General features: G+C 36.0%; 2 protein-coding genes across 4 annotated transcripts in view; one reads left to right on the forward strand and one right to left on the reverse strand.

Annotated features, from left to right (window-relative positions):
- Positions 1-21,918, forward strand: part of LOC139977999 (double-strand break repair protein MRE11-like) — a 32,656-nt gene extending 10,738 nt beyond the window's left edge. For all 3 annotated transcript variants that reach the window (XM_071987893.1, XM_071987892.1, XM_071987894.1), the window contains exons 14-21: positions 293-460; positions 13,031-13,096; positions 14,704-14,932; positions 16,867-16,944; positions 17,953-17,987; positions 18,914-18,969; positions 19,674-19,719; positions 20,363-21,918. In XM_071987893.1, coding sequence (XP_071843994.1) covers positions 293-460; positions 13,031-13,096; positions 14,704-14,932; positions 16,867-16,944; positions 17,953-17,987; positions 18,914-18,969; positions 19,674-19,719; positions 20,363-20,410 — 726 coding nt within the window. In that variant the 3' untranslated portion in view covers positions 20,411-21,918. The remainder of the gene's footprint in view (positions 1-292; positions 461-13,030; positions 13,097-14,703; positions 14,933-16,866; positions 16,945-17,952; positions 17,988-18,913; positions 18,970-19,673; positions 19,720-20,362) is intronic.
- Positions 475-9,169, reverse strand: LOC139978002 (neuromedin-U receptor 2-like). Its single transcript, XM_071987905.1, has one exon. It carries the CDS (start codon positions 6,040-6,042, stop codon positions 4,879-4,881), a length of 1,164 nt encoding a protein of 387 aa, XP_071844006.1. The 5' UTR covers positions 6,043-9,169; the 3' UTR covers positions 475-4,878.
- Positions 21,919-27,664: the final 5,746 nt, after the last annotated feature.

The raw sequence follows: 27,664 nt of genomic DNA on the forward strand, positions 1-27,664 counted from the left end.
AAAAGTCTGCTATTTTTTATGCTATTATCCAGCAAACTCCAAACTTTTAACACCTGAAATTTATAATGACAATGATAATGATACGGGATCTCCCAAAAGGAGCTAGATTTCTCCTTAGCTCTTCCGGGAATCTTTCTTCACAAAAATCTTGGTCATTCAAGCTAAACATGATGGTTGAGTTTGTGTCTACTCTTAAAGTGCGTATCGATTAATGGAAGGACAGTAGCTAATCTTAGAAATAACTAAAAAAAATTTTATTATTTTTTAAAAATTTCTTTTTTGGTTTAAAAAGGCAAAGCAACTGGAATTGCTGTCAGAAAAGGGGCTCGGCGACGCCATCAGGGAGTTTGTTGAGAAGAAGGAAAACGATGCAATCCAAGAACTCGTGAAATACCAGCTAGGGAAGATTCAGACGAGTTTACGACAACGGAACACAAGCGAAGACCATCTCAGAGATGAGGTAAGTGACTCCTGTACCTCCATTTGTAAAATTTGATTGAAATATTATTCTTTTTTTGTTGGTTCGAAATGTATGTTTTCACGTATTGTGCCAACTGTTTTGTAAAACGCTACCATTTAAAAAAAAACTTCCCCCCTTTACACCTCATCCGGCCCCCGACCTGTTCATTGTCCCTTCATCTTGACCTGTTTTCCCTTCACACTGTTGTCAATCTTCCAACATTCATTTCGGTATTTCTTATTCTACAGTCTAGTTACCACACAGTATTTTCCTTTAACCTGCCGCACAATGCCCTATGACTATTCATGAACCGACTCATGCAATTGTTGCTACGTGTGCCGGTGCGTGCTAAAGACTACGAGTGGTCAAAAATATTTGACAGTTGTAAAGCGGTTGTTGGCTTCAATCGGGAAAACTGAACGCGTAGAGTTTTTATCCCGACCGGCAATCGGCAGTGTGCGGTGGTTTATAACCAAACTTTGTGAGAAACCTACGTTGTTAGAGAACGGACAAGCTGAAAACCTAACATAAAACAATGCAATATGAATAACGTTGTTTAATGTGCCTAAGTATCTTGTCCAGAACCTTCCAACACATACAAAACACACAAACAACAAGAACAACCCAAATACCAAAATGAAATAGAACAGATAACCAACCTCAAAGTCTAAAAACCATCAAACTTTCACCAGACGAAGACACGCTACTATGGTGACCGTGTTGAAGGTCACCAGAGGGGTGAACGCTAAAAGAGCAGTAACCTTTACAGCTTGTCAACTTCTACAACTACAGTTGCACACTACGTTAGTTTTTGACAAATTTATGTGACCAATCGATGGCAAGTCAATTTGCTAGTGATCTAGAAGAACACCTGTGGTCAGGAAGCAGTCATTTTGTTAGTTTTTTCAGTATCTCAGTGTGACAGGGTCAGTTGTTAAAGGAGGTCATCACAATTGAAAGCTAGGTCACAAAGGTTTAGTTTGGTCCGTTCGTGGTCAGTGGGGGCAGTGTGCGGTCGGGCTTAAGATCGTCACCACTTATGTAACGAAAAACCCAAGTCAAAGAGTCATTATTATAACATGATTGGCTCTCTAATTGTCAGTTTGGACTTGTTCAAGTATTCAATCTATCACATGGAGAAATATGCAAACCAAGGTACTGTAAGTATAAAGCAGAGAAGATCTATGGGTCATATGCCATATCGCATCACCAGATTTGGAGTATGTTGTAAGTGCCACCTCTTCTAAAAATGACCAAATTTATCGTATGCTTCGAACACCATGAAACAAGCATATATCCTGACAATTTCAGTCACACTGCTTCAAATTTGGCCGATTCAAGGCGCTTTGAAATTCCGCAATCTGTCAGTTTTGCAACTGAAATTTTCTGAGTATGCATATATGTCATGTTGCTCTAATCATGCAATGAGGGTGGTCATGTTTGTAGTGGGTCCAGTAACAGACATCCGTGATTTTACACGGAATGAACCTGCATAGGTTTAATTAATGTAGTCGAGAACAGTTAAAATATTTGAAATTTGTTTCATAACACTTTGAGTTTCCGCATTCTGGTTAGTATTGTAGCAAAGAGAAAAACTTTAATATTATATTAAAAAAAAAAATTAACAAAAAAGGAGGCTCAATAGGGAAGAGGGAATTCTGAAAAGAAAGATCACCCGAGAGTTAAAGTTAAAAAAATAAATGGAAAAAAAAAAAAAAATAGGCTCAAGTGGAAAAGGGAATTCTGGGAAGGAATATCACTGTGCAGTATTTTTGGATTCTGCTTTAAAGTTTTGCCACGTTTTATCATTTCATCAAATTTTGATTAATTTTGTCCATTTTTATGGGATTTATAGCTTTATAAATCTGTCAAACTGATTATGAGAAATTAATCATGTACGAAGTAAGACTCAATAAAACGTGAGATGTTCACCTTTAAAAGACTGATTTGGTAGAATTATTTATGGTTTATAAACAAAGTTAAACCAAGAAGTGGTTTTAACTTTCAATCATACTAATAAAAAATTAAGAAAAACCTTAGTGTGTATGTCTCATATCTGGTTGATATTGGATCATTGTAGCGAGAGAAATGTCTGGTTGTAATCTGTCCTGGGTTTGTTAACTGTAGTGTACAGTTTTCAGCTGAAAAACTGTCAAAGACTTGGTTCGAGTCAACTAGTCACTTCATATTCCGACTTCCTATCTAGTTTGATGCATTTTCTGTAAAAGGACTACTTGGCAGATTTGTAAGTTTGGACTTTTTCCACAGTTTGTGTGTGGAATACGACATGTAGGAAGGAACTATATTGTTGGAGTTGAGTCCGATTTCTACTCTTTAACGTTTTTCTGTGGTACGTCAATTTGTTAACGAGTTGCAGGTCGTTCTATTATGATATGGGTGCGAACCCCTTGATATTAGTTAAGGCCATTTGACGTCACCTGGCTCAAATGTGCAAACGTTGTGACCACCATAGCTAAGGAAATGTCACATTGACAAGTCTCCTACTTCCATGAGAAGGTGTCATTTTGATTGTAAATGTACACATTTTTGTGATGGTCAAAATTCATCAAGGGTCAACAAAGACTCAACAGTATCTGCAGAACTTGTATATACAAAACTTTTTCACGATACCTTACAAGGATAACATTGGCTCATATTCTGTTACAATGAAATCATCCATCAAACATCAATACAGTTTTGCATTCCGGTTTAAAGATAACTACAAACTCAGCTCAGCAGTGTAAGTATTCAAGAACACAACTAATAGCAGTAATTATAGCCTTTTCAACTTTTCAAATTTATTTCAAAACATTTATCAGTATTTATTTCAATGAAAATTTAAAAAACAATTACATTTATCTGTATATATGTCTTTTTTATAACACAAATGTTTACAATTTTCTAACTTTGTAACAAAACTATGTCTGCTAAGAAGGAACATAAGGGAAAGAAAACAGGAGATGGGAGGAAAGGAAATGATGCCCTTATCCCGCCTACGTCTTATATTTTTTGCACAAAAACAAATGGATATTAAACTGCTCAGAAATATCACCAATTGAAAACAAATATCTCAAGTAGAAGCTTAGCTGAGGTTCTGTGCAGCATTCCCGCCCTTGTACATATTTTTTTAACCACTGCATCAAAGGACTCATCATCACCAAGGAAAGTTCTGCTTCTGCTTAATTGCCAAGTCATGCTCCAAACATCAATTCAAATAATGAATTTTTAATAACCTTCCATCTTCTTTACTGTTTTTCTTTCATATTTTGGGGTTTCTTGAAGCATACATGTAAACAGATTAGTAATAATTCCCACAATCATTTTGCGAATCGAGCACCGAATGTTATGCGGTAAATAATTTAGAAGGTAGCTGCTGCAATTTCATTTAAAGGAAATCTATCTTGGAGTAATCAATTTTCAACGAATCTTTAATATATAATTTCCATAGCGACTGCACGACATAATTGTAAGGTCATCCATATCACTATTACAATATTAAGAATTGAGTAATATTAGCAATCGTCGGGCACAGAATCTGTATGATTTTGCAGGCAAAACATTATAAGCCCTGTGTTACATGCTTATTATCGTCAAAAGAAATTATTGGGCTTCTCTCAAGAGTCAGGTATGAAGTACAGTAACTGCATGTGTGTTGTAATTCAGGCAAATGCTACTAAGAACCTCAACACTTTAAAAGGGTCATTTCTCAAAAAAGTTAAAAAGTCCTAGATCTAGAAATACAATTGGCACTGATACTTTGAGTTTATGTCTTATTTTACAACATATATCAAAATGAATTTTATGCTTTTAAGACATCCCTTTAAAACGCTGTGAGATCGGCTTGTATTGTTTTGTTTTTGTTGTATATTATTATAACGTTACAACGGAGGTTTGACATTTTGAAAGACCCCCTCTGCCTTTCAAACAAACGATTGACAGTAAGCCTTCACTACCATGATTATTTACATATAAAGGCGACAGCATTTTAAGCAATGAGGCTTAGTAATCGGGAGGTTACAGGTTTGCTATCCAGCCGGGTCATAGTAAGGTGTGTTTTTTTCATCCAAGAGCAATCTATGGTTTTCCCATCTGGAATGACTTTCTAAAATCGAAAAGATTACAAATTTGAGATAAATTGTTGAAAGTGGAAGCCACCCGACGTGTAACCTGTAATCCATAAGCCCTTGCAGGTTTCTCCAACATGTGTGGTCGCTTAAGGTTTGTAAAAATAACTGTAAATTATTATTATTATTATTTCCTATTATAATTGTTTTATTATTATTATTATTGCAATATAATTATAATATTTTAATGATTATTATAATATAATCAATATCTAATTATAATAATAATATATTATAATTAGTAGGTCTATCTCCCAGGCTACTTATTTTACAGTTCCCTAGTTGCTCCGGCGTTCATTTATCTTCTTCTGCCGTTTGAGACCTGTGGGTATCGTATCCGGCTTCTGTTGTGGTTCGTCTGGTGACTCTGTTACCATGGTTACTGAAAGTAGTACTGCCTTGCATTGTACTCTCCTTTTTACACCTCAAGCGATTCAGTAACTGTAGGAACGCTCTCTTATAACGGCCACTGGTCATGACGTACACCAGAGGGCCCAGGGCCGAGTGAACGTAGACCAACGTCAGAGCGGACGATCGGAACACCGAGATGAAATTGCTCTGGGCGGTCGTCAGCTCCTCGTAGAGGACCTCAAACTGGTAAGGCAGAAGGCAGAGGAAGAAGAATATTCCACTCAAGAGTAACGTTAACGTGATCTGCTTCCTGTGCCTTTGGGTGTTGGAAGAGACCGTTGCTATGGGATAGGCTTTTTTCAGCCGTTTTATTATGAATGCATATAGGGGAAAGTTCAATACGGCTGATAAGAAGAAAGGGAAGACCTTCATCACGTTTCGGTATCTTTGCCAGGTGGGGTTCGTCGATTCGCATAGTACTATCTGTGAAGGACAGTCCCCGGATTGGGAGTTGGCCCCCCACATACCGCAGAGAGTCTCTTCCTTGAAGGAGGGAGGAAACGTCGATGCCACGATTATTGCAAAGACCCAACAGAGGGCGGTGCCGGTCAGGAAATGCTTCCTGTTGCTCGAAAGCTTAACCCTGTGGATGTTGATCACGCAGTATAATCTGTCCATTGTGATCAACGTAAACAAGAAGAGGTTGGCAAAGTGGGTCGTCACGGTTACCAACTGAAGCAGACCGCAACCGTTTGCACCGAACATGGAGGTGTGGAGGTGGTTACGCTCCTGAGGCACGGCCATGTGAAACCGAAGCATCTGTTCACCGATGGCGAAGAGCAGGAAGAAAATGTCAGCGAACGCTAAGTTGAGAAGGAAGAAAGTGGTGGCGGTTCTCATGGCCTTCATCCTCAAGGAAACGAAAATGAAGATTGAATTTAAAAGTATCCCAATCACCAGAATGGAAGGGTTGACAATACCCTTGAAGACATTGTGGTGCAGTAGGACAGGTCCCTCCACGACTTTAAGATCCACCATAGAGAAAGGGTACAAGCCTACTGATCCTGTGTCATTAGACCTATCCATCGGTATCTCAGTAGTCAACATTTTGGTGGCATTTAGGTTTTTGCTAGAATGGCTAGTTAGTCGATGACCCCTTATTCATTTCCGCAAGGAATATCCACTAAAGGTTTTTTTATTTTCTCGAGTGTTGGAACCTATCTTAGATATTTGGATTACGTCAGTCTACGATCGTTGCTAGGAAAGAATGCTAACCCTAACCCCTAAACTTAAATGGTTACTGGTTGCCTAGCAACAGTCACTGTGAAAGATATGTACTGTACTCGCCTGCTCCCTGCTACAGGATATAATTCAATCATTTAAAAAGGCATAACCGTGATTTATGAATTTTAGAAAAAAAAGTGACCATGGTCCTTGCCCTTATTATGCAGGTTTGTTGTAGATTAATTATCCATGATAGTAGATATTAATGTAGCCATAAGAATCAGAATACAGGCAGACCTCTTGGAAGATAAATGCAACCGGGCTACAGGATCAGCCTTAAGTATGATCCTATAGGATACTTCAAAAAATCACAAGATCAGAGTGCTGGTTTCCTGTGTGAAATTATGGTGGATCACATAATTAGAATGCAGGTGTCCTGTAGGAAATTGGTAATGGATCACATAGGTAGAATGCAGGTGTCCTTTAGGATACTGTAATGGATCACATAGGTAGAATGCAGGTGTCCTGTAGGATACTGTAATGGATCACATAGGTAGAATGCAGGTGTCCTGTAGGATGCTAATGGATCACATAAGTATAATACAGGTGCCTTGTCTTTTGACGGAAAAGAGTTCCTCAGCTTAACACAACATGAAATAGTGACATCCTAGCTTTCCAAGCGCCTTTCTCAGATTGGTGAATAATAGTCTGAATTTCCATACACCTCAACAAGAATAATGGAACGTATATACTCATGAAAGCTATTAATTATTTGAGTGCTAATGATTACAATAATCCCCAAAACGTATGTGTCCCAAAAGTGCTGAACGCTTTTTGAAATAAAATTAGAGGTCTGAACATTTCCCTTCAAGAAAATCAATTTCCTTCTGTAGTTGTCACACAAAGAGTTGGATCTATCTCATTAACAAAATTCAGCTTCTCTAAATCTCTCTGGTAAGGTTTATCCTTTCTCCAAAGAGTTCTGCCTAGACTTGCTAAAGGTGGTTATTTCTCAAAATGTAAAATCCAAGACCACTTTCGGTAAATCTCTCCCAGAGGAAGCAGTCTGCACAATTAATATAAGTCAAATGGTACCTCCTGCAACCCTCCTTAAATGTTCTTTTAATCTCCTCTAGTTAATAAAACCTTGTGCACTTTGCATCAAGTTTCACCCTAAACGTCATATATACTTTCCCCTCTTGCTTTGCTCAACACATTTTTTTTAATTTTTGTACAATCCCACGTTTTAAACACTCCTGTGTCCAAGCCTCCACATAATCTTCTCCTACTGCCTCCAAAAAAACACACTAAAAAAAAGTCCAGAGGAAAGCGAAACAAAATTGTTTCTGTTATCGCACCGAAGATTACGTTGACAATGATTAAGTAGTTACGGTGCAATGGTAGACAGGATTCCTTGTCAAGATAAATTCATTCCTATTCTCCTGCGGACGGCTCTCTTTCTCCTCTTAAAGTGATATCGTGGAAGCTTCGTCTCTGACTATTTAGACACCAGTGTTGACAGCATTCCACAATAGCTCAACAGTGTTATCTCTTCTCAAACAACCCAATCCTTGCCCTTTAAGGTAATAATAAAAAAGACACAAATGTTCCAAACAAGAACTGTGAGGCTTGAGTCCTTGACAGTCTTTAAGAATGAAATAAAAAAAAAGCCAAAAATGAATTAAAAATTAAGAGAGGAAATCCACATTGCTGGAACTTTGACAACCGACTACAGAGTGTAAATCAGTAGTTGAAATGACTTGGCACCAACTGTATGCCCTCGAGTTGTACGCGACTTTTTCCGTAACAAAATGGCCAAAAAAAGAGGAAATTATTAAATTAAGACAGTGGGGACAATTTTTTATATTTTTTTAAATAAAAATGCCTGCCAATCGAAAAAGCAATTTATCGGGAACTGGAGGTTTGCTGATGATTAAATTTTACATCTCCTAAGGTAGGCAGAAATAATTGAAGCCAGATCAGCACTTTTTGGTTATTAATGACGTTCCTTTAAATTGGAAGTCTGTCTGGTATGTCACAGCTTTCCAGCAAAAAAACTGAAGTAGTGCAAAGTCATTTTCCCCCGTTCGATTCGTCATGGAAGCTTCTAACGCTTTTAATTAAAGGTTAGGATACCGGAACGGATCACGGCTAGTTTTAAATCGGGACTGACGATGCTTGGATGATTTTTTTTCGACGAGTACACGGGTCAGGGTTTTAGTCTCCATGGCGACGAAGGAGAAGCCGGTTAATTGGTTTGGCTCAGAATATATAGTATTCGTCATTTTTCTTCCCTTTTTCCCTGTAATATTCCATCGGGTGATTCAGGCATGACTTCAACCAAACAGAATATGATTTGTTTCCGCTTGTTAAGTACAATAGACGATATATTTTGAATTGATGGAAACTGACCCTCGATATATATATTATACATAAATTTCTGCTGTGATTATCGAATTTAGATAGTGACACAGGCGAGAATTTGTACAGAGGAAGTCATATATCAGGGACAGGTTTTGAATTTTTGACTGTCAAGCTTACTGACGCTTTTATGAGGTGACCATATTTTCTTTCCAGATCATCTGGGCACATGAATTTGATGTTGATCCCCCTCCTCTTGCCCTCCCCCTCTCCTTCCCCCTCTCCCCTCTGCCTCCCCACCCCCTCCCCTCCACTCCCACTGTACCATTGACATACTTTCTATGAGAAGTAGCCACTCAGGCAGGTTCACATGGTGTTTTTGTGGAACCAGAAGGTAACCTGACTGTGCTAATGTGTCATCAATTGTCATTTCTAATATATTTGATTGATAGGCTCCCATGAAGAGATTCCCTTCATTATTATGTATAAGACAACTATTAAGGGGACAAATAAATATACACAAACACCTGCACATACCCTAACTTTAACAACAACCCTTAACAATGGAATTCTTCGGAGGACATGGCTTTTCTTTGTTCAAGTCCTCAGTAAGATATACAAAACAAGTGCACACAAACACTCACCCCTCCTCCTCTTCCCCAAACACACACACAAGAAGCATACATCATTGTATAAAACAACTTCCCACTTTTAAATGAATGCATACACAGCAAAATTACCAAAAGTCCATTTTCCAAAAGAGCAGTACACGATAGCAAACTTTTTATCTCAACCTCTGGTCAATTGTTATGTACGTATAGTATACACAAATAAAAAAATAATAAAAAAATGATGTCATAACAGTCTTAAGAGGAGGAAGTGTGATATTTCATTGTCAGCTTTTCTGCAGAAGCAATTTGTATTGGTGAAAATAATGAAATCATTGAATCGCAGAATTTGACCGCTCATCTGATTGGTTCAGAAGGTTGTATGTGTGTAACAGATTAAAGTCTGGACATTGTGGAGACATTTTCAATCTGTAGTATACTCTGGATGTTTGTTGCAGTCTGTTTTTTATATCATTGTATGTATTCATTTTTGTAAGTGTAGATGTATATTATATGATATCCTATCATCTTAACATTTTTCCCCTTTGATATGAGTTATTCTTAGACTGTTTGTTGTAGTCTGTTTGTTATATCGTTGTATGTATTAACTGTTGTATGTGTTGAGATGTATTTTATATGATATCCTATTATCTTAACATTTTTCCCCTTTTATATGAGTTATTCTTAGACTGTTTGTTGTAGTCTGTTTGTTATATCGTTGTATGTATTAACTGTTGTATGTGTGTAGATGTATTTTATATGATATCCTATTATCTTAACATTTTTCCCCTTTTATATGAGTTATTCTTAGACTGTTTGTTGTAGTCTGTTTGTTATATCGTTGTATGTATTAACTGTTGTATGTGTGTAGATGTATTTTATATGATATCCTGTTATCTTAACATTTTTCCCCTTTTATATGAGTTATTCTTAGACTGTTTGTTGTAGTCTGTTTGTTATATCGTTGTATATATTAACTGTTGTATGTGTGTAGATGTATTTTATATGATATCCTATTATCTTAACATTTTTCCCCTTTTATATGAGTTATTCTTAGACTGTTTGTTGTAGTCTGTTTGTTAAATAGTTGTATGTATTAACTGTTGTATGTGTGTAGATGTATTTTATATGATATCCTATTATCTTAACATTTTTCCCCTTTTATATGAGTTATTCTTAGACTGTTTGTTGTAGTCTGTTTGTTATATCGTTGTATGTATTAACTGTTGTATGTGTGTAGATGTATTTTATATGATATCCTATTATCTTAACATTTTTCCCCTTTTATATGAGTTATTCTTAGACTGTTGTAGTCTGTTTGTTATATCGTTGAATATATTAACTGTTGTATGTGTGTAGATGTATTTTATATGATATCCTATTATCTTAACATTTTTCCCCTTTTATATGAGTTATTCTTAGACTGTTGTAGTCTGTTTGTTATATCGTTGTATGTATTAACTGTTGTATGTGTGTAGATGTATTTTATATGATATCCTATTATCTTAACATTTTTCCCCTTTTATATGAGTTATTCTTAGACTGTTGTAGTCTGTTTGTTATATCGTTGTATGTATTAACTGTTGTATGTGTGTAGATGTATTTTATATGATATCCTATTATCTTAACATTTTTCCCCTTTTATTCTTAGACTGTTTGTTGTAGTCTGTTTATTTTATTGTTGTATGTGTTAATTTTTGTAAGTGTAGATGTATTTTATATGATATCCTATCATCTTAACATTTTTCCCCTTTTATATGAGTTATTCTTAGACTGTTGTAGTCTGTTTGTTATATCGTTGTATGTATTAACTGTTGTATGTGTGTAGATGTATTTTATATGATATCCTATTATCTTAACATTTTTCCCCTTTTATTCTTAGACTGTTTGTTGTAGTCTGTTTATTTTATTGTTGTATGTGTTAATTTTTGTAAGTGTAGATGTATTTTATATGATATCCTATTATCTTAACATTTTTCCCCTTTGATATTAGTTATTCTTAGACTGTTTGCTGTAGTCTGTTTTTATTTTATTGTTGTATGTATTAACTTTCATGTGTGTAAATGTATTTTATATGATATCCTATCATCATAACTTTTGTTTTTCTTTTCCTTCTATATTAGTTATTCTTCCTGTTAACGTATTTTATGACTCCTCTTGATAAATTTTATATTTATACTGGAATAAATGAATAAATAAATAACTGTAAGAAAAGATATATGATATCATGGTACCCAATAATATAAATAGATATTCCAATGTCCTAGAGTTCAATGTTTAACAAAAGTGTTTGGAAATTTTTCTCTATCTGTAGGTCAATACCATAATCCTAAATATGCATTTTGTATCACAGAAATTATACACATTTTTTTCTTTGGGGGGGGGGGGAATATGTATGTGTTTTAACTTTTATATGTGTAGATGTATTTTATATGACATCCTATCATCATAACTTTTGTTTTTCTTTTCCTTCTATATTAATTATTCTTCCTGTTAACATATTTTATGACTCCTCTTGATAAATTAAATATTTACTGGAATAAATGAATAAATAAATGAATGAATTAATAAATAAATGAATAAATGTAATAAAAGATATGATATCATGGTACCCACTAATATAAATAGATATTCCAATGTCCCAGAGTCAATGTTTAACAAAAGTGTTTGGAAATTTTTCTGCATCTGTAGGTCAATACCACAATCCTAAATATGCATTTTGTATCACAGAAATTATACACAATTTTTTTTGGAGAGTGGGGGGGGGGCTAATTTATTCACAAGCCTGGATACTAATGAACTAAAAAATGTCCTTGGGTTTAATACAGAAAAATATTAGATAGTGTCCTGGTTTAGACTTAGTTTTAATTACTTACTCCCTTAAAATCATGAACATTGTCATTATTGTGGGAAATTTTAATAGCAAGGAATATTAAAATAGGAATTGAACAGAATAAAATATACATTTGAAAGTTAATTTTTAAAGACATTTCAAGAGATAAATACGAGAATTGTGGAAAATTTATGAGATAATGAGTCACTATTATTATAATTTCCCAGAACTTCAAAGTTTTATATCCTTCTTTAATATTGTGATGACTGTTATAATCCTGCTGGTTATAACTGATTTAGTCTAATCAATCTCTAATGACTAGCACTATAAAAGGGCATGAGTAATATTTAGCCAAAAAAAATCATGGATAATTATTTTCCTATCTTTTTCATAATATGTCAACTTTGAATAAGACTTTTTATGGAAGTCAATTTGATGTGAAGAATATTACAAGTATCATAAACTACCTTATAAAAGTGAAAATTACAAACTTGAGAAAATATTTTTGGGCTTCAAAGTTTAAGATTTCAACATCCACTCTCATTCTTAGATTAGCACATCCACCCACAATATTTAGTTTGGAATGTATGTTCATAAACATATTTTTGGGTTGTTTTATAAACATTCATTTTATAGACTTTTCATAAGCATATCATAAAATCATTTTTTGGACAGCTGACAGCTTTTATTCTTCTCCCCCCCCCCAATCACTCCTCTTCTCATAGCTCTCTTCCACCCTTTTTTCTCCACACCTTTCTGTCTTTGTCCTTCTCCAGTTTATTCCCCACCCACATCCCTTAATCCTCTCTTTGTCCCTCCACTGTTTATCTCCTACCTCGCCTCTTTCCCTGTTGGTTTCTTTCTTTCTTCTCTCCATCCCTTGTCGACTAATCCCCTTACATCTATCTCTTTGTGTTCACCATGCTCATTAAACCTGTCTGTATTCTGTGCATGTTTTTGTCCCTTCTGTTACTGTTACTTGTCATTGAGCCTTTGAAGAAGATCCTGCTAGAATCGAAACTTCGCCAACTTACTTTTACACAACTTTTATTCTTGTTTTATTTTACAGCTTGATAGAATTAAAGAAGAACGTACGAAAATGTCAGAGGCAGAAAGAACAGCAGAAGTTAAAAAGGTGAGGCAAGAATCCATTAAAGGCTGCCCCAGTTTATGTTGAATTATCTACAATCTGAAAGATAGATAGATAAAATACAGTAGATTCCAGTGGCGGAGCGTCCATACAGTCAGGGGGGGGGGGGCGGATGCCCCCCCTGACGGACTCAAATTGACTGCTGACGCCCTTTTCAGCTTTTTACCACTTTTTACTTATTCGCGATTATTGACATTTTTACTGCGCTCTCATCTACATATTGACATTTGTCACATTTTTTGGGTGTAACTTTCTGACAAAATGCTCTAACGGCTATTTATTCTTCGTTTATCTGCAAATTAGCAAGGGCCGGAAAGGGTCATTTCCGGCGATCTAGGGAGTATCTTAACTCAAAAAAAATCTGTACGCTCCGCGCCAACCTGTGGTGGCGCTCCGCTTAGATAGTGTCGAAAGCGCCCATACAGACCATTCTCGCCCCCTCTGACCAATACCCGTAGCTTCCGCCACTGGTAGATTCACTTTTATCATATCCCTAAAAGGATAAAGAACACATTTGGGATGATAACTATATAAATAGTGGACGGGAACAAATAAAAGTTATATAAAAAGTGAAATAAAAACAGAGAAAAGAAAAACACAGAAGGAAATGGCTGTCAAGACATCCATTGAACTTGAAAAGAAGTGGTCAAGGTCATATCCATAGAGATAAGAAAATAATGGCAAAAACCAAATGAATAAAACGGTTGATGGTACAGTTCCATATTCAACGGACATTGGTCCATTTATCTACTCTGGACCATATACCAGAATCTCTGTTATTATTTTATTTATAATGCATCAAAATTAGTTGAGAAACAAAGAAATAAGCTAGGGGATTTATGTTTGAAACAAGACCAAAGATGTTCAAATTTGTGGGACACAAAATTGTTCTGGATATGCGGATGAAATGGTTCATAAACTGATATTACAGTATAATCACATGATGTTGATCACACAGAGATCTCTTATCGTGAAAGAATGGTATCGAATACTGTGTAAATGGTCACATTGCTTGGACAGAGAGGTTACAAACTTACAACCGTAACATAAAACGCACAGTTAAAACTACTTTATACAGTAAATGCAAGGTGACTGTAAACCAAGGTTGAGTACCCAGTTGTAATGCCAAAAATGCAAGGTGAAGAAGATATAAAGAAGTTCGGAGGGGAGAAAGTGTTAAAAAAAGTGATCACTTTTCAATATCTCAAGTAAGTATCCAATAAATATATGATTATCTTTTTTTTTCCAACGTTTTTGTACTACCTTCATCATTCTAAACAGCACATCCTATATTTTTTTCTTTTTCAAAATTGAGGGCGCTATTTAAAAATTGACCTGTTGGGTTTACTCTTCAATTTGATTTGTTTGAAAATTATCACGTGAACTCCTTTACTTGTTTTTTTATGAAATTTTATTGGCAAAAGTACAATATTATGACTTTTAAATGCCAACAATGAATGATGCCCTACTAGGAAATGATTTTTCGATTTCGGAGTGAACACAAGTGATTATTATTATGATTATGCCTTGAGACCTGACAGAAAGTTAATTATTTCTTGAAAACCTTTTCACACAATTCTGTTTGACAACAGGTGATGGAAGTCGCCAAACAGAAAAGACAGGAAGCTGGAGATGATGATTACGACAGCGATGAAATGGGAAACGGCAGCTCCTCAGATGAAGACAGCACCGTTCCATCTACCAGTAAGGGCAGAGGAAGAGGCAGGGGGAGGGGTAGGGGTAGGGGCAGAGGCACGAGAGGAAGAGGTGCATCTGCCAGCAGAGGGCGCCAAAGCAAAACAGCAGAAAAAGAAAGCCTAGGTGAGATAATGGAGCTATTACTGTCGTTCTCTGTGATTTTCGGGATGTCAATGTCAAGTCGAAGATACGTGTGTATAAATGTGTGTATAATCAATAGGTGGACTTATAAGGATAGTCTAGGTGGACATTTATTTTGGACTGATGACAGATTGAACATTTGGAGGACTGCATTAGATTTGTACAAAGCGTCTATCAAGACAACAGCATTTGAAATTGATATAGTTTGTACCCAAAGTGAACTTGAAACAAACAGATTGGATGTCATAGTTGTACAGTGGTAGTGGAAATGTTTTGTATTTTAGATCCTCCTGCAAGCAGGAACTCGCGAAGAAGCCTCAATGGCTTATCAAAGCTGCATTCTGACCAAAGTCAGTCTTTTACATTAATTTTTAACGTCCATGATTATGAATTTTCAATATTCAACAACTCTGACATAACTGGACGATATACATAAATCTTGGAGTGACTCCAACCGTGGACCTTATGATTGGAAGGCACCGGCGTTAACCACTGAGCTAACACTCCTTATATATAACATATAATAATAATAATCAGCAGTCATTTTACGAACCTTAAGCGACCACAAATGTGGAAGAAACCGGCAAGAAGCTTATGGATTACAACTTACACGTCGGGTGGCTTCCAATTTAGCATTATAACTCAAATTTGGAAGCTTTTCAATTTAGAAAGTTATTTCAGATAGGAAAACCATAGATTGCTCTTGGATGAAAAAAAAAAAACCACCTTACCACGACCCGGCCGGGTATCGAACCCGGTACCTCCGGATTGCTAAGCCTCATTTGCTTCAAATGCCACCGCCTTTATCCACTCGGCCACAGCACCGGTTAAATATATAATATACATATTTCCAATCTTGAAGTAGAAAGTTTGGATGTAAATTGTAAATAAAAGTATAAAAAGGATCTTTTTCTTCTTCTTCTATGGGGGGGGGGGGAGGCATCACACCTGTTTGCTTCAAGTTCACTTTGATCAATATCTCATCAAATCAAAATTAAAATTTTTCTTCTGACTTTTCCTTTCAAGTAGACTCTGTAAAATGATAAGTACAGCAGGATGAGTGTTGGTTACAATTGGAATTTAATTTTTAATTTTTCCTTTGCTATGAGTACTAATCGCAGTACAACGTTAAATGTGGAATGAGATGGCGGACTTTGCTACAAATCCCTTTGAGTAACATAATAAGACCTAACATATACAAGATGACTCTATCACACACACAGTTCAGCATCAGTGCTAGAACCTTGCTGAAGCAAGTCTAATCAGAATTATGGCTGACACATTAAAATTCCTTGTGCAGTGTAGCGTTTAATAATCTCATATCAAAAAAGTGGCCTAGGTATCAATCATCCAGCCAGCTGTTTTCCTGGTTGGAAATTCACAGAACTGACATTTGTGAGAAGATAGTCTTAGGACGGTGAGATATCTTTCTATGTTGGTGTATCTTCCAGCAGTTGTGAAAGTCTTCACGAGAAAGATATTCGATGGCATATCGTTTTTGGAGATTTCTTGGATTTTTTTAAAGAAAATTCTTTGGCGAAGGTGAAACAAACAAAATAAAGGTAGTCAGTATAATCCCCCAAGTCATAGCATGCTATAATTGCTAGAAGTTTTCAAAAACTACTTTCCTGGAGGTCTTTACTCTCCGAATTGTTCTCAGACATTTTTAAGGCACACACAAGATGACTGAATGTCCCAGTGAGTAAAAATTTCCTCGAAGATTTTAATAAAAACAGCACTGAAAGAATTTTGACCAAAGGTGACCATATTTGAATATCTAGCATATTTGGGGCCAAAACAGCATACCTTTAAGATGATAGATCTGCTCATAGCCTTTCTTTATGTTAATGGATTCAGTTTTGCGTGTGTTCACTATATAACGTCAAGACCTTGTTTAAATTTTTGTTTACTTCCAGTCTCAAATAGCAGTACATCTTCCAGGTCAGCCAGAAATAGCCAGATAAAGCAAAAGGCATTGCCATTTGGCAGCAGAGGTAAGGCTTCGTGCATATTAATTAACTCTTCTTCTGTCCCCCCCTCCTTCTCCCCTTGTTCCCCCCCATCACTCCTCTTCTCATAGCTCTCTTCCACCCTTTTTTCTCCACACCTTTCTGTCTTTGTCCTTCTCCAGTTTATTGACTACCCGCTTCCCGTAATCCTCTCTTTTTCCCTCCACTGTTTATCTCCTACCTCTCCTCTTCCCCTGTTGGTTTATTTCTTTCTTATCTCGATCCCTTGTCTACTAATCCTCTTACATCTTTCTCTCTTGTGTTCACCATGCTCATTTACCTGTCTGTATTCTGTGCATGTTTTTGTCCCTTCTGTTACTGTTACTTGTCATTTAGCCTTTGAAGAAGATCCTGCTAGGATCCAAACGTCAGGCCAACTTACTTTTACACATATTAATCTTGCTAATATAATTCGGGGCGAAGTGGTGCATCAAATTGCTATCGGCCAGAAAAAATAGCTAGATGCCACAGATGACCCTTGTCCAAAAAGTCTTTTCAGCAGAGGCTTAAAATCAATCTTGTGAATATAACGCTGGGCGATAGGGAGCATACAATTGCTACCAGCACACTGGTCCTACTTGCAATGCTGGGGCCTTGAAGCAAGCAACGCATTGGGCTACGGCCCCGACGAAACTTGCACCTATGACGACCGGTGGACAGAACGAAGTATAGGTTGGAATAAGTTGAGACTAGTGGAACACTAGTAGTTGTTACTCAGAGTTTCACAATCATCAGACAACTGTTGTTCTTGTTGACCAGTTGTGTGACGATTGCTCAATGCATGAAACTCTCAGTAATATTTACTAGCGTTCCACTAGTCTCAATCAATTCTCACCAATATGTATAGTACACAATGTATTCCCTCCGGATAGTCATGGGTAACCTAGGCTAACAACTTTCCATTGTATGGCAGTCACTTTTGACTGGATCATTCAATGTAATCTCAGGAATGACCTTATTGTTTATTTATTTATTTGTTTTTGTTTCCACCAGGAAACACATCCAGGAAGCAAGTTATCCAATTTGAGGTAAGTCATGAAGTAATCATAATGTTTGATAGATATGATTTCCTCCCCCCCACCCCCCCCCCCCCCTTCGCAAAATGCTTTTATTTCTCACACTGTGTGATTTATATGAATTAAGCAGGTCAGCGTGTTTTTGCAAACACTTAAGAATGAGATACGGTTCTTATATTGATGCATTTAAATATCAAAATAGATCTTTATTTAAATTTCAATGAAATATAGCTCAAAGCACAAACCTGCAACAACACTTTAGTAAGGGAGAAGCATAGCCCTTATTTGCATACGAGATTCAGGGCAGATTGTGTGATGAATAAATTGAAAAGCTAGCTTCAATATGTAGTTTGATGCCAGTTTATTGTCACAAATACCTTACAGCTTTCACCACCTAATGTTGTGCTTTGGTAAGTTGAACGAACCACTAGCTTGCATGGGGTGGGGGGGGGGGGAGAAGGGGTAAGGGGTAAGGGGCTGTTATTTTATTATAATTGAAATCACTTTTGCAGCTTTACATTAAAATAGCAAAGCTGTTAAGTTAGGTTTTGTAACCTATATTACAAGGTTACATATAGGTATAGGCAGTAAGTAAAAAGTTGCTCAAATTGCAAAGGAAATTGTTTCGTCATTGATGCAAAATTTAGCAGGATCTTTCTTGAATCATCTTGTATGTAACTATCTTTTATTCATAAATTCATCGTTCATAACAGGGTCTTACATGAGTTCATCACATTAAAATGTGTCAACATACATTTCTTATACATTCTTTATTTTTATTTATTATTATTATGATTATGATTATTGTTATTGTTATTAATATGATTATGATGATGATTATTATTATTAATATAAATATTATTGTGATTATTATTGTGATTATTATTGTGATTATTATTATTATGATTAATATTATTATCATAATTATTATTTTTTAGGATGACAGTGATGAAGACATGTCCACGTCCTCCAATTCCTCCAGAATCAGAAAAAGGTAAAAAAATGAGAATTAATGTAAAAGTGGTTGTTGATGAGTATGTATGTATGTATGTATTTTAGATCCTCCTGCAAGCAGGAACTCGCGAAGAAGCCATCATTGGCTTATCAAAGCCGCAAGCTGACCGAAGTCAGTCTCTTACATTCATATTTTACGTCCATGATTATGAATTGTCAATTGTCAACAACTCTGTAACTGGACGACATACATTAATCTGGGAGTGACTCGAACCGGGGACCTTATGATTGGAAGGCACCGGCATTAACCACTGAGCTAACACTCCTAGTGTGTGGCAGTTAATGTCATCTTACAAGAAAAATCAAACATACTTTAATGAAAGCAGAACACCACTCAATCAGATTTAACTCTTATCCAGAGAAATTTTTATTCTATGCTTAGTATGGCTAATGATGAAAGCCTGATGAGATCGCTGATTACACTGTGAGCACTTTAAATAAAAAAAGTAGCCTTATCCAGTATCATATCATAGCTACAATTTATTAGCATTCCTGTTCCATCCCTGACTATTCCTGCGGGGAAGGGGAGGGGAGGGGGTACTTTGCCCCTGCCCTCCCCCCTTTCTTTTAACGGAATGATGTTGAGAACTTAATTAATATCAGGAAGGTCCAAAATATATGGCAATCATGGGAGGCAGGACCAAATATTGATAAATATCGTCATTTTTCCAATCTCACCCATAGACGGGAATCAAGTCCGGAGGCGGTTGTGACTGTTGAAGATTCAGATGTGAGTAGGAAATGTATATTTGACAAATATCCAGCTCAGCTTCCGTGAGATGGATGGACTTTACATAAAACCCTCTAGCAGGTGTCTGCTCAGATGGCATATTTAATCCAAGAACAGACGATGTGAAATGGATAACATTATAAATTAGCATGTTTGTATTTTTGCTTGTGTTTAGGCTTGGTGTTTGTTATTATTGTGTAGGTTATATTTGTTTCTGTAAAGCACTGTGACTTTTGTAGAGCGCTCTATCAAATACCTAGTAATAATAATAATAATAAACATCTGGTAGGACACTTCAAGAGTGTTTGTGTGTGCTGGTGGTGGTGGTTGGGAGGGGGCGAGGGGAGGGGGAGGGGTGCATACTAGCAATTACTTACTTTTGGGTATTTTTCCTGGATGATGTGAACAAGAATCACATAACTCTATCGATTAATACAAAATGCATGCGTTTTGATTATACTTCATTTCAGAACATGAAGGAACTTTGGACATTTGTTTTCATCTAGAGAAAATTTTTTTTTTACTTTGATTGAAAGTGTTGATTATTATTTTTGGTTTGTTAGTATTTGGGAACAGTCGTGATTCTTCAGTCATTTACGTTTGAATTTTTCACTCTTTTCCTCTTTTTCTCATTAATTTTCAGGACGAAGATCCATTCAGCGTACCCCCTCCTAAAAGAAGAGGACGTTAAGAAATTAAAGATATTTTGTAAAGACAAAAGGGTTGCTAATCCAAAGTTATAATTACCGTTGGATCTTGCCACGATGTGTTCAGGTTCCAAACGGTCAGTGCCGTTTGCTTGGTAAAAGACCGTTCCCAGTCAGATCAGCTTAATAAAGTTATATGACTTTGTTTCCGATTAATATCACAAAATTCATGTGAACTATCTTTAGGAATACTCTTAATTTTGAAAAAAAAATATATGAATAATTAGTTTAGATGTACCACCCTTTTCATTAAGGATATATCTAGCGTAACCTAAATTTGCATAAACAAATCTGGGCTGAGGCTGGTCTTGTCAGTACTTGTCAAGGCTAATTGAAAAGCCAGTTATATAATGTCCTTCTCAATTGTATTAATTTTACAGCAAATTTGGAAAAAAAAAATCTTCAGAAAAGACCGTTTTTCTGTAGAATTGTTTTTTTTCTGTAATATAATACACGTTTCATGGAATATTTATCTTCTCTAACCTATGTAATAATTGGGTCTGTAAGATGACAAGTTATTATATGTAAGATGACATGTTCAAACTTATAGTGTAATAGCTAAATTTCACTTCTGCTATGCAAAGAATATTACGAAAGTTGAGTCCATGTGGTGGGGGCAATTTGAACAAAGGCATGAAGTGGGTACCAACAATATCTAGAGTTAGAAGGTCTCAGGTATTGAATAAACCTGTAGGAAAAGTCACAACATTTTTATTGGACAGTGAAGCAGGGCAAGAAAATGTAATAGTTGAGTGTGGAGAAATGGGGCAGGTGGGAGGGGGAAGGGGAGTTTCTGAAGAGGAAATACCTTTAAATTTGTTTCTATATGTTCGTTCAGATATGGACTTGTGCAAGTGGACAGGGAATCAGGGCACCAAGATTTCATAGTTAGCTGTGGATAAATGGGGAGGTGGGAGGGTGAGGGGAGGGGGCATGTCTGAATTTCCAAAGAGGCCTGTGCCACTCAATATTTTTCTATATTTTGGTTCAAGTATGGACTTGTGCAAGTGGATAATACAAGTAACATGGGAGTGGTGGGGGTGGTGGTAGGAGGGGGTTCGAAGAGGACTTGCTACTAATTTTTTATAGAACGATGGATTCTGCCTGTCTGCTCTAAAGGTTAACCACTCACATCAACTTGATATCCATTGTTTGCGTTACTTCACCATGTTTTGCCAATTTTACCAAATCCACTTAATACATGTATATTATTTTACAAATAGCAAAATGAAAGGCAATATTTCGACTAAATTGCCCCAATGACATTATTTACTCTGCTATTGCCAAATATGTTCTCAAAATATCACTAAATTTGAGCCGGAAAAAAATTGTATTTTTTGGCATAGAAATTACTCTGTGTGTTGAAAATTTCCATCAACTTTGTAAACCAATCAGCTTCTTCCATAAGAAAGTGTGAAAGATTTTTTTTCTTTTTTTTTTCTACTCTGGAAAGAAAACATAATAAAATGGCCAAAAACCGGAAAGTTATCTATTTAAATGATTATCTTGTTTATTTCAGGAATGCAAAAAACAAAGGCACGGTTATGTAGATATATAGTTTGAACGTAATCGTCAGGAGTACGTGAATAACAAATATGAAATGAACCAGGGTTGTTGGATCGTGCGGCTAAAAATAATCCACGGAAAGAGAAAACAGCTTTGATCGATTCACACAAAATGTACAGCCACTGTAGCAAAAATTTGTAAGAAAATGTTTACAAAATGGTTAGTTAAAACATGCAGGTTATGTTTTATATATATATAATTCTTACTTTTCTTCACTAAAATACTCCACTTTACAACTTAAAATATTATATCTTAAAATCTGTTAGGTTCAGGCATGAGCTTTTCCGCGAATTCGCGGAATATCCGTGATTTCGTTTCTACCTCAAGGACAAAAACTATTATCCTAACACACTGTAGCATACGCAAACTGGAGCCTATACCGCATTTTTTGCAATGTTCCGTGATTTTTTTTTAACCCAGGCTCATACCTATAGGTTACTTATGTTTCCAATAATAATAATAATTATAACGTTCCATTTGAAGGATGAACTGTTTTACTAACAGTATGATGCATTGTCACGCCTGTTACTGTACGTTTGTCACTGACCATAACATTGGTGTAAAGGGCAAGTTACCCCCTCCTCCCCCCCACCCCTCCCCAAGTCTATGATGTATATGAGAGCTGCATATAGCTTTACATATCTGTATGTAATGTCATCATAGGGACTGTGGAACACCTGTATTATATCATACCATTACAAAGCGACATAACTATAAGTCTTTATCATCGACTGCATAATATCTACGGTTAACCATATTTCTTTGGTTGAATAGTGCGATAGTAGGCTACGTCCTGGACGAGATGGGAGGGTTAAGTGTAAAAATGTCCTAAATCTTTCATTTTTTACCAGAAAGTCTAAGGTGACCAACATGTTTTTCAACTGTTTTCTGTTAGATTCTGTATGGTGACACAGTGATATATTTGAATGTCACACAGACCATAAATCGCTGGCAATTTAGTTTGCTGGCAGGACAATGTATGATTCCGTGCAAAAAAAAAAACGGACAATCTTTGGTTCATCGAGTAAATGTATGGTAAACCCATAATAATAACTGAATCTCATGTATAAACATAACCTTGTATGAGTGTACTGCCTGGCTGCATATAGGCCTATCATTACTGAGAGTGTTGTGGTCAAGTGGTCAAAGACAGTGGACTTGTGATCTGAGGTTTGCCGGTTCGTGTCCTGACCAGGTCATTGGGCGAGGCACTTTTATCTCCATTCGCCTGTCTTCACCCAGGTGTATAAATGGGGACTTGCAAGGTAAGTTGTAAATATAGTTGCATGCGCCGGTGTGTGGCTGCTGCACCCTATGGAAAGTCCCCCAGGGGACACGTGGATGTGGTGCGCTGTTGTCCCCAACAGGGATTGTTTGAATTGTGCACACTTTGGTGATGTGACGGTGTGAAAAGTTTCCAATGACCATGTGTTTAAGTAGTTTAAGTAGTAAAAAATATGCTTGTTATAATGTACTGCTGTTATTTAAAAGTTTTATGAAAGAAAAATTCGTCAAAGGCCGTGATCCGTGGTAGCCTAAGTATAATAAAACAGACGAAGGTTCAGTTACGTACTGTGAGAAGCGATTACCAATAGTGAAAGAATTCCAACAGCCCCTTCTCCCCCACCTCCTGAACCCTATACTATTCGTTTATGGCCATTTTAGTTACATTTCCCTTCATATTAGTCAGTTTTTCCCTCCTCATCAATTTGGTCAGGGTACACTGGGCAAAGTACCTTTTGGTACATATTTGGCAAATTATAGCAAGAAAACCTTTAGGGCCAATATCTCGAGAGATCTCTCATAAATACGGTAGCTTAATAGGGACATAGGAGGGGGAAAAAAAGGTGTTCCCCAAATCTCAAACGTTTGACTTTTTATCTCAAAATGTTGACTTTTTATCTCAAAATTTTGACATAAAAAGTCAAAATTTTCCTATATCCCTATTAAGCCAAAGTACTGTTTTGGTACATCATTTGGCAAATTATAGCAAGAAATCCTTTAGGGCCAATATCTCGAGAGATCTCTCATAAATACGGTAGCTTAATAGGGACATAGGAGGGGGAAAAAGGTGTTCCCCAAATCTCAAACGTTTGACTTTTATCTCAAAATTTTGACTTAAAAAGTCCTTTTTTTTCATTTTTCCTTTGTCCCTATTAAGCCACCGTACATAAACAGTGGTTCGTTGCGTCAAAAATGTAACAAGCTGATGCCACCTTGTATTACAAAACCAATCCAACAAAGTACATTTTTTTTTAATGCATTACAACACATTACACTAACATTGCAATATGAAAATGCTCATCGGGTTTATGAGTTAAGTGTCTTTAATCCACTTCAATGGTTTGTGAAACCTCCCAAAAAAATATGTTAAAGAAGATGTTTCGGCTTGAAGTACTTAATGATGTCCTTGAAGTTAAAAGTCATTCTTATCTGCTAATAGGATAATGCCATGGGCGTGCAATCTATCTTCTTCTAAATCTGTTTTTCTCCTTATACAAGATGACAAGAATTACAGCCGAGAAATTTCGTAGCACATCACAAAAAAGATGATATATAGATGCATGAATAGTTTTAAGAGAGGAAAAGAAATGGCTTATGTCCTTGGTAAGATGAAAAATATGGAGTGCTACTCTTTCCCATTTTTTCTTCATATTTTCTTCGCTTTTAAAAAAAAATATAAATATAACGAACAATTCAGAATCAACTCGTGGCATTGATCCGAGAATAATATTTAATCTGCTTTTTTTTATATGGCTGGACAAAATAAAAAGTCTTTGTTATAGTCCTTGGTACATTATGACAAATTCTTTACACTAATTGGGTGTCTTTGAAAAGTTATACCATAAACGTAACTATGCATGATTTTTTATTATCTATGACTTCTAGTGAAATCTTTTGGCATCGACATGCAATAAAACTGCACGCATGTTTTTTTTTCCCGCTCTGTATTTTTTTACGCATGCGCAATGCACTTCAAAGGACGCATCAAATCCGTTTCATATTTACTGCTACAATATTCTTGTTAAGACCCTAGTATGAACAGCCTAGTGTACCTTTCTTTTTCACGAAGCTATTTTCCTGTATTTATTTGCTGTACTGCCCAGAGAACGGCCCCGGCAACACTTTAAATTGATACTAGGTTTGTATCGGACAGATCCTCGGGCATATAAAATACAGAAGGCAAGCACATTCGTGTTAGGCAGAAACGGACTCTGAGGCATGTACAGTTTGCACGCGAGAAAAAGAGTAATACAAACGACTTGGCCAAGACTACTGCTGCAGCAATGACCTGCAGGGTGACCAAAAACATCATCAGTGTCCTATTGCTTCATCACAGAGATGATCCAACTTGAACTTGTAGTTTCACTACGTACTTCATAGTAGTATCATATGGGGTCTGTGTGGACCAGCTGTTAAGTATAGGTTTTGGTGGAGAGTGGGGGCCAAAAAAAAAAAAAAACCATTTTGTAACTGGATCAGTTGCTTTGAACTATATCTGCTATGGAAGGCCAAAACTGCATCCCTCGTTGTAACCGGCGTTAATTCTACGGATTAACCAAACTCTTGTGTCTGCTGTGGTGAATTTGTGACCAACCAGATAACACAAATATGAAAAATTGTAAAGAGAGAGATAAAAAATGTTAGCAAGCTGAGGGATAAAATGCATAGTAAAACACATATTATAACACAGAATAACCTGTTCTATGTGTTTGTCTTTGGAGTAGTCTCGTGCTGAGATCAAAAACTTAGTAACGTCTTGAAAACCTAAACGGGCAAACATTTTTACAACATTCTTATTAAATAGGCATATATATATATATATATATATATATATATATATATATATATATATATATATTTACCTTTAAGAATATAACATTCTACGTTGATGTTATGCTATATCTTAACAACCAAAAAAAAAAAATTGGAATTAATGATTTCCTTAATCCATGCCTTCCCCCACCCCCTCCCCGAAGCTATTTTCCTGTATCTATATATATATATATATATATATATATATATATATATATATTTACCTTTAAGAATATAACATTCTATATATATATATATATATATATATATATATATATATATATATATATATATATATTTACCTTTAAGAATATAACATTCTACGTTGATGTTATGCTATATCTTAACAACCAAAAAAAAAAAATTGGAATTAATGATTTCCTTAATCCATGCCTTCCCCCACCCCCTCCACGAAGCTATTTTCCTGTATCTATTTGCTGTACTGCCCAGAGAACGGCCCCGGCAACACTTTAAATTGATACTAGGTTTGTATCGGACAGATCCTCGGGCATATAAAATACAGAAGGCAAGCACATTCGTGTTAGGCAGAAACGGACTCTGAGGCATGTACAGTTTGATTAATGATTTCCTTAATCCATGCCTTCCCCCACCCCCTCCCCCACCCTCAAAGACTGTAACAATGTTTTAATAAAAGTCGCAACAGGAATGGCAAAATTGCAAATCGGACGATGAATACACCTAAATTGCATGACATTAATTGCAAAAGCTGGTTAATACTCAAGCATTACTAACGAACGACTTCATTGTCTCTATAATTGCACACGCTTTAATTGCTTCAAACAGAGGCCTTTGAATTTGAAAGCCAGTACAGATAAAATAATTTTCATTCTGTGTACAGCAGCTGACATGTAATAAATCGTAATAATGATGTTAAAAATATCCACATTGTGGAGATATGACGATAATTATAAGACTCCATTATATCCAAATACCCCATTAGCCGTGATAAAGTAAAAGTGTTATATCTCAGCTGGTTGATATTAATATTCGCATGATGAAACTCATGACATGAAACCAGTTATGCAGTTTGATATTACAAATTTAAACAATTTAACTTTTCATACTATTTTTAGACTCACTGGAAGACAAAACCTAAACGCAAGCTTGATTTATATTTATGCGATTTCATTATTGTACCCTTTTTGTATACTTGATTGAGAAACCGTTTTGTAGCGACAAATAGGAGGTGGAACAAATGTAAATTCAGTTACCATTCGACCTACAAGTATTTAGAACTTTATGTCACAATTAAAGATACAGTGTTGTTCACACAGTATGTACCACTATTAAAACCCTCCGCAGCAAAATGCTTCTAAATATCTTATTTCTTCTCTTCATTCATGTATTTGAAGTTATTGTTACACTGCAAATAATCCAATATGTCGGCCTGTTTCGCTTGTTAAATATGTCAATCATTTGCACACAAAAAAAATGTTTAGTTTAAGAGATTTTTCACGGTTGGTAAAAGCTGATGCATTTACCTATACTGCAGGCAAAATCCAAAGTGACTTTTTTTTACCTTTCACTGTGCCCCATTGAACTACAAATGGTTAGTTAACTTTATTAGATTTCATGCTTGCATCTTGCATGTCACTATGGAGGTGACATTTTGTAAATTAAGTTATGACAGAAATTCTTAAAAAAACAGTGGAGTTTGATTGTTCACAATTATTGAACATTCGACTTTTAAATCAGGTTATCGGTATTTAGCCCACATTCTACCAATGGTAAAGATTTCCTATAAGTGTGCAAAAACTACTTTTTTAAAGGTTAAAGGCATTGAAGACTCGCCCCAAACCGCGTGCGGCCATCTGAAAAAGCTAACTTTCTGTTGC

Source organism: Apostichopus japonicus, chromosome 12 (genome assembly GCF_037975245.1).
Source record: "Apostichopus japonicus isolate 1M-3 chromosome 12, ASM3797524v1, whole genome shotgun sequence".
In the NCBI taxonomy this organism is placed as follows: Eukaryota; Metazoa; Echinodermata; class Holothuroidea; order Aspidochirotida; family Stichopodidae; genus Apostichopus; species Apostichopus japonicus.

Bases quoted from the DNA above. Each gene is read 5' to 3' on its own strand.
- LOC139978002 (XM_071987905.1), bottom strand. From the start codon at position 6,042: ATGTTGACTACTGAGATACCGATGGATAGGTCTAATGACACAGGATCA.